This window comes from Microcaecilia unicolor, chromosome 8, assembly GCF_901765095.1.
Source record: "Microcaecilia unicolor chromosome 8, aMicUni1.1, whole genome shotgun sequence".
Taxonomy (NCBI): Eukaryota; Metazoa; Chordata; class Amphibia; order Gymnophiona; family Siphonopidae; genus Microcaecilia; species Microcaecilia unicolor.
The window spans coordinates 64,975,874-64,984,085 of record NC_044038.1 but is presented as its reverse complement, the minus strand read 5'-3'; the positions used below and the strand labels follow the sequence as shown (position 1 = coordinate 64,984,085).

General features: G+C 39.3%; 1 protein-coding gene across 2 annotated transcripts in view; it reads right to left on the bottom strand.

The window, feature by feature from the left end:
- Positions 1-978: 978 nt before the first annotated feature.
- C8H16orf96 (chromosome 8 C16orf96 homolog) overlaps positions 979-8,212 on the bottom strand; it is a 149,252-nt gene continuing 142,018 nt past the window's right edge. For both annotated transcript variants that reach the window (XM_030212366.1, XM_030212368.1), the window contains exons 15-17: positions 7,871-7,948; positions 1,711-1,846; positions 979-1,139 (exon numbers count right to left, since the gene is read on the bottom strand). In XM_030212366.1, the coding sequence (XP_030068226.1) occupies positions 1,130-1,139; positions 1,711-1,846; positions 7,871-7,948 (224 nt within the window). In that variant the 3' untranslated portion in view covers positions 979-1,129. The remainder of the gene's footprint in view (positions 1,140-1,710; positions 1,847-7,870; positions 7,949-8,212) is intronic.

The window sequence follows — 8,212 nt, the reverse complement described above, 5'->3', positions numbered from 1 at the left end:
TGCAAATGGTACTTACATTTAGATGCTAAAGTTGTAGAGTGAAGGGGATTGTGGCTGAAGCCCAAGGGAAGTATTACTAAACAATGTGCTGAAGCTGTAGTTAATCCTCAAACACACCTTGGGTGCCAGAAGAACTAGGGCGATAATGGGAGGAATTTACAGGCAACAATAGAAGGAATAAAACCAGCAGCAGTTCTCTGCATGCTTTGTACATGCCCATCTATATTGATATGTACATATGTCTGAACACACACTTATGCAACCATATCTACTTGAAGCTTGTGTCAATTAATTTCAAAGGTTACTGGCACTATTTTACTTTGACAGACCCATATACATCTGCCACTCTCTCCCGTTTGTTGTAAAACTTGGTAGAGAGACTGGTGATTCCTTGGATCTCCTTTTGGCCATATGAGTCCTTGCCACGTCCACAATGCCTGTTTCATGGAAGATGAGGTGCCACACAATCTTTTGTAATTGTAGGTATGCCTTGGACGTGAAAAGACTGAGAAACACTGAACTAGCTAATTAATAGTCTCTGGCCAGTGGACCTCCAAAGCAGCTGAAACCCGTCCCTGCCTGCTCTTCATTAGCTTGGTAAGACAGCAGAGATCCATGGACCTTTCATTATAGTTTGCCAGGCCTTCTTTCAGTGTTTATTCCCCTTGTACTCATCCAACAGTCCACACAGAAGTGTTCTTCAGGTACGCCAATAAATTCTGCTTATGATCGAAGCCAGGGTGCCCCCCACTTTCCCAATGCCAAAAAACCCTTAAAGCAGGACCCAAAAATGTAACTCAAGTCTCTTAATGGGCAAAGGAAGGCCCCTTCCACGGGATGTAGTTCAGCAATGACGACTTCATTTTGCTCTCTAGAAGCTCTGTGGTGTTTCTGAATTACCATCTCAGACAAACTCCACACAGTCTTAACAATGGACATCTAGACCATAATTTTTATTGAATTATGCACAATCTAAACATTGCCTTTGGTGATATATTCATAGTAGTGATTCAGTCTTTAGTGTTCTAGGAGCCTTGCACTGCTGTTTTCCAGATGATTGTCAACGCCAAAGAAGGTGAGTGAGTGCTGGTGTCCTGTGATATATCCTCTTTGCCACTGGGTAGCCTTATCATGTAAACCTAAAAATTGCAATATAGATTAGATAGGTTGACAGCACTGTAAATGTAAAACTATTTATTTATTTGTTACATTTGTATCCCACATTTTCTCACCTATTTGCAGGCTCAATGTGGCTTACATAATACCGTAGGTATACGCCAAGCCGGTAGAGAATAAATACAAAGTGGTATAATGGTAGAATAAGATACATGTGTTACAGACACATTTGGGAATCGTAGAGAGGAGAAGATTGCGTTAGGTCCATTAGTTACTGTATATAGTTGTGTAGCAGGGTTCAGGATTGTAGGTTATGTCAGTTGTGTATACTTTTTTGAACAGGTAGGTTTTTAGTGATTTCCTGAAATTCAGATGATCGTATATTGTTTTCACTGCTTTTGGTACTGCATTCCATAGTTGAATGCATAGTTACTATGAGTAACGGGCATCAACGTGTTCTGAAGTGCAGTCCTACACTCACACCCCATTTGCTTTGCAGTCCCAGGAAGTGATACAAAGTTTGCACACTGTGGGCACAGATGGCAAGAAGAGGCAGATGCAAAGTTTGCCTCTGTGACTGCTATCACTGCTTACATGTTTGCCACCTGCTCGCCATTGGTCATTGGCCTCTGGAATGCGCTGGGGCTTGTCCTGATTTCTGGCTCAATAATGTCTGATGAGGAAACCTGCTGAAATGCAGATGATGAAAGCCTGGATCGGGATGCTGAAGCTAAAAAAAAAGTACAGAGGAAACAGAATTACTACATGCTGCTTCAGCAGTGTCCTACCCAAAAACAGAAGCAAAGGACGACAGAGGAAAAAACTGGAAAAGACTTCTTAGAAATCCTGAGATCCAGCTGGATGAGTTGCAACAGCCACAAACTGTAGTTCTAGCTTAACAATTAACATGTGGCACTTTTACATGTTTACATTACTCTATAGCCAAATATTGAAAGTTTTTCACTGCAAAAGGCCACATGGACCACTAAAATGGCAGGTTTTTTTTGTCCTTTGTAGTGAATAAATAATGTGCAGTTGTGAGCTGGCTTCCGTAACAATAAAAAACACAGTAATGAAGGGAATAGGCTTTAGATCTGAAATCTAATCAATATAACAGTCTGTAAATTCTCTGCACTATGTGGGTTTGCAGACATAAATTATTAATCTATATAAATATCTGGCCTCAATGCTCTGGGATTAATCATTGAAAAAAAGTTTTTTCTTTAAATCCCTTAAAGGAATCTCCAATATTATCATCGGTCAGTCAGACCTGGAAGAAAGAACAGAAAGTAAAAAAAACTCCAAGTGGAGAAAAAGCTTTCCGTTCCAAAAAGACAGATTAATACCACTATTGCATAACCACCCAGCGCAGGGAATAATTAGTTCCAAAAAAGGCAAAAAACCAAAAAATATATGTGTACAAAGAATTCAAAGTACTTACCTAAATCTCTGATTCTGAAGTCCAATTCATAATTGAGGAAACTCTTACATGCACCTCTTCCCAGTGATATATCAGTCAAAAATTGTAATCCACAAAAATTATAGCTCACACACAAATCCTTTCTGCCAGTCCAACAGCATACTACAATAGCTCCAACTGTATCACAGATGATAAAGGGAGGAAATCTTTTTCAGACATGTGCAATGAAAAGTGTTTGGATACTTTTGGGCCCAACAGACCCTGCTTTTTGGACATTTCGGAAGTTAGTATTATGAGATGTTATGAAATTGGAACAACCTCATCATTTTCCTCAAAATATGACTATGCAAGAAAAGGTTGCCTTAAAAAATCTGAGTGTAGATCCTTTTGTAATTCATCAAACCCATAAAATTACCTACAAGATGTGAATCAACAATTATCTGATGAGTCAACATATATAAAGCTGGAGAAGAATCCCACTACAGACTACTGTAGGTTTTTGGACTACGAATGAGTTCCAATTTTTGAATTATAAAGAAGCCAAGCTACTATTTTTTACATCCTGCCTAATATACTGTACATAAGAGTTTGAACAAGTCCCCTGGATGCCAATTGTCTCCTCCAGAGATTCCCTTTTGGAGAGAGTGAGAGGCCCTTTACTAAAGGGTGGTAGGACTATCGCACAGGTACTGTTGGCCAAAATAGCACAGCTGAGGCATTCCACGGTATTGCTGTGATCAGTGCATGCCGATCTCCATGGTAGAAAACAGAAATTATTTTCTAGCACAGGGGTGGGGAGTAGGCGCGCCCTGCGCTAATCGGGTAGCGTGAGCACATTACTGTGTGCTAGCTGATTAGCGCAGGAGTAGCCCTTACCATCTCCTAAATAGGTGGCAGTAAGAGCTCCCAGTGGTAATGGCCAAATGCGCAAATGAGGAAATTAGCCATGGTCATTTTTTGAAAAAATGAACACGGCCATCTTTCAGCCGCACTAGAAAGTGGCTGGGGCATGCGGCAAACCCATGTGCTAATTGCAACGCCGGCCACTTGCTAGTGCAGATTAGTAAAAGGACCACTGAGTAAATATGTCGATAGTTTTATTTAAACCTTTAGTTATTCAAATACCTTCTTTTTTAAAAGATGGGACACATTTTTTGAATCTCCTTGCTTAGTTACAAACAAGATGGGTGATGTGTTGTTAGTATCCTTAGATGTTCAATCTCTATATACTTCAATTCCCCAACAACAAGCATATGAGGTTCTGGAATCTGCTCTGAATACTCGTCCTAGACCATGGCAGGTCCCAACGGATTTTGTATTAAAACTGGCCTATCTTGCTCTAAGATATAATCAATTCATTTTTGAGGATCAAATTTATGGTCAGTTGTCTGGCGTAGCTATGGGTGCCTCCTTTGCCTCTTCAGTAACTAATTTGTTTATGACAGATTTTCAACGTCTATGGATATATCCTTCAAGTAGGTATCAGTGGGTTCGATGTTGGTTCTGATACATTGATGACATCTAAGTGGTATAAACAGGTACCCAGATTGAGTTACAACAGTTTGTAAATGAATTAAATAACTGTCACTCTACTATTAAATTTGATTGCAATTGGTAGCCATCTGAAATTACCTTTCTGGATGTGAAAGTGATGCTACAGCAAGGGAACATACAAACTACAGTTTATTCCAAGCCAACTGACAGAAATACATTATTGAAATATGACAGCATGCCTCCGCATTATATAAAAAACAACCTTCCATTCTCTCAATTCTTGCAGCACTGCTGGATATGTGATTCTGTGGATCAATATAAAAAGCTGACGTGATTTGAAAACAAAATATATTGAAAGAGGTTATTCTAAGACGATTGTGAGTAATGTATATAAATGTGCTCTGTTCAATAATAGAGATCTTTTACTTCGACCATAAATACAATCCAATTTAGAACCAGCAATCACATATATTTTGAAATATAATAATATGTTAATGAAGATAGCATCTTCTATTAAAAATCATTGGCCGATTTTATCGGTACATAACAATCTGATGGGTTACTGAAGTATACTATCTTATTCTCAGAATTAGAATTTAGCGGACAAATTATGCAAATCAGATGTGTGGACTATAACATAACAGGAAGGGAATGTGGGTCACAGGAAATGTGGAGATTAGTAATCTAACAGAGGAAGGAAACTCCTTTTGGTGGAAAAAAAGGGCAATAAAGCTATCTCAATAAACTGTTCTATGACCTGCAATTCTAGGAATGTAATTTATATGGTTTGGTGTCCATGTGAATTATTAGACATCTCTCCTGTTCCATGTATGGATGATATAACATAGATCTTGCTTTAATTTGAAGAGAATAGAAGCTCCCATGGTGCAACATTGTATTCAGAGACAACCTAATTTCAAAGATCTGAAACATAGTATTTAGTAACATAGTAGACGATGGCAGATAAAGACCTGTATGGGTCATCCAGTCTGCCCAACAAGATAATCTTATTACATAAGGCATGATGTGATACTTCAGATGTATACCTGATCTTGATTTGACCTTGCCATTTTCAGGGCATAGACCATAGAAGTCTGCCCGGAATGGTCCTTGTTCTATAACTCTAGAAAAGCTTCACTCCAACCCATCTAAATCTATTCAGCCACATCAGGGTACAGGCTGTAGAAGTCTGCCCAGCACCGGCTTTGCTTCCCAATTGCTGGTGTTGCCACCTAATCTCTGCTAAGCTTCTTTGGATCCATTCCTTCTAAACAGGTGGCTAAGACAACGTGAACAACGATTCGTTTTTCATCCTGACACTGTGGAACCCAATGGTCTCAATAGCTCCATCGAATGGAATGCATTCATCAAGTAATGTGATCTGTCTCTTTAAGAGGTAGAGCGCAGCTGGTTGGATGCTTGGGACTTGGCATCAGTTTAAAAGAAGTCGCCATCTTGAAGCCATAGTTGTGAATATACTATAGTTCAATGTTAAAGAATACAGTCTTTATTACTTAATTAAAAGCTATATTCTTTTACAAGGTCTTCCTTTTCGTTTTATTTTCCACATTGGATTTGGCGGACCATTTGCCTTGTTGTTTGCTATACTACGGTTCCTCCTCCAGAAGCAGCGGAAAGCGAAACAAGAGGCCCTTGTTGAGGATTGAAGCAATATGTGCTTTTCATATCTGTGATACAATTGGAGCTGTTGGAGTATGCTGTTGGACTGCCAGGAAGGATTTGTGTGTGGACTATAATTTTTGTGGATTACAATTTTTGACTGACATATCACCGGAATAGAGATGCATTTAGGAGTTTCCTCAATTATGAATTGGGCTTCAGAATTACAGATTTAGATAAGTATTTTGAATTCTTTGTACACATATATTTTGGGGGTTTTTTTTTGCCTTTTTGGAACTAAAGTGGTTATGCAGTAGTAGTGTTGATCTGATTTTTTTGGAATGGAAAGCTTTTTCTCCACTTGCAGTTTTTTTTACTTTTTGTTCTTTTTTCCTGGTCTGACTGCCAATGATAATATTGAAGACTCCTTTAATGGATTGAAAGAATTTTTCAGTGAGTAATGCCGGAGTGCTGAGGCCAGGTATTTATATAGATTACAGACGTTTATTAAATTGATTGGATTCAATAACAATAAATCATCTTCAGCTGTGCATTCTAAAAGGGCAATAACTGGGCACCCACATTTACATGCTACTTGGGCATGTAAATATACAGAATACTGGCACTTCTATGGATAAGTGTACACCTGCATGTGTAAATGACAGCAAAGCAACTATGCGCTATTCTGTATGGGCATGCATAAGCAGCATAGCAAGGGGGCATTTACATGGGTAGAACATGGGAGGGGCATGGGCGGTTCTGCACTTACATGCTCAGGATAAAGTTTAAAAACAAAAACAAGGAAGGAAAAAAATGAAACCATAAAACATCAGAGAAGATGAACACAGTGAAGGGAAAAGTGAAAACAAATAACATAAACTATTTCCAAATATTTTCTGTGATAAAATTCTGTTTTAGATGTACATAAGTAAGACTACAGTTGACATTTTGAGTTCTAGTGACTGGAGGTTTGGCTACACGGTTGATGATGTCTTCAGGATCTCTGTTGTTCATCACAGCTGTAGGGGAGAATTCTATAAGTGGGCACCTCCATTTAGGCACCCTGATGTCATGTGGTGAGCCTTACATTTACACATTTAGATAAGAATATAAGAATAGCCATACTGGGTCAGACCAATGACCCATCTAGCCCAGTATCCTGTTTTCAACAGTGGCCAATCCAGGTCATAAGTACCTGGTAGAAACACATACTTACAGAATACTGTAAGTTATGCATATTTGTCATATTTAGGTGCTTGGAGTTATGATTGGTCTATGGTTGGTGTAACTGTGAGCACTATTCCCTCTAAGCTGAGTGGGAGTCCTCCAACTGCTTTGCTGCTGTGGGGGATGATACTTCAATATTGTGTTTTCAAAGCTTTCCTGTCCCTCACTATTAAAAATGTGATAGTGAAACAGCACCACCCACTGGCAGGACTGTAGGAGGAGGACTTCCACTCAGCTTAGAGGGGACAGTGACTATGAGTGTGTAAATGTAAGGCTCACCACATGACATCAGGGTGCCTAAATGGAGGTGCCCACTTATAGAATTCTCCCCTACAGCTGTGATCAACAACAGAGATCCTGAAGACATCATCAACCGTGTAGCCAAACCTCCAGTCACTAGAACTCAGAATGTCAACTGTAGTCTTACTTATGTACATCTAAAACAGAATTTTATCACAGAAAATATTTGGAAATAGTTTATGCTATTTGTTTTCACTTTTCCCTTCACTGTGTTCATCTTCTCTGATGTTTTATGGTTTCATTTTTTTCCTTCCTTGTTTTTGTTTTTAAACTTTATCCTCTCTCTATCACCTTTTATCTAAAAAAGAAGAGATCTGCAAAACTGGTCCCTGGTAAAGATTGTATGAAAAAGAAATAACAGCTGAGAGCACAAAAAAGGTTAGCAGGATGGGAAGAAGTAAGAACTGAACACAGGCATGAGTTCTCTAAGCATGAAAGACTGTGTATGATGGCTCCCTGATAAGCATATATAGGGGAGGGGGTATGAAAAAGGCCATGTGTGATGGTTTTCTGGTAAGAGCTTGTAGGGGTGGAGAAGGAAAAAAGAATATGTGTAATGGCTTCCAGAGGTGAACTGGCCGAAGAGAGATCAGAAGGAACAGTTCCCCGATTTTACAGGGGAAGGAGTGAGGAGAAAGTAAAGCAGAAAGAGAAGCTGTGGCAAGAGATAAAGCCAGAGCTCTTGGAACTCACGGGTAAGTGGTGGGCTGGTTCGGCCAATGTAGGGGGTCGCAGAACGAACTCTGGAAGGAGGTCGTGGGGTCTTTATTCCTGGAACCATTGAAAGGTCATCGTTAACATTTCCACTTACTGGAAATATATTTACACATAAGGACACAAGAACATAAGAAAAGACAGATGAGTCAGGCTGCAGTCCACTGAGCCCAGGATCCCATCTTTGACAGTGGTCATCTGGGTCACAAGTACTCAGCAGATCCCCAAATTTAAATCTATTTATTATAACCTATTATTCTTTGAAAGGTTTAAACAACCGTCTCCTATTCAACTGTACCACCCCACTCATGATTTTATAAA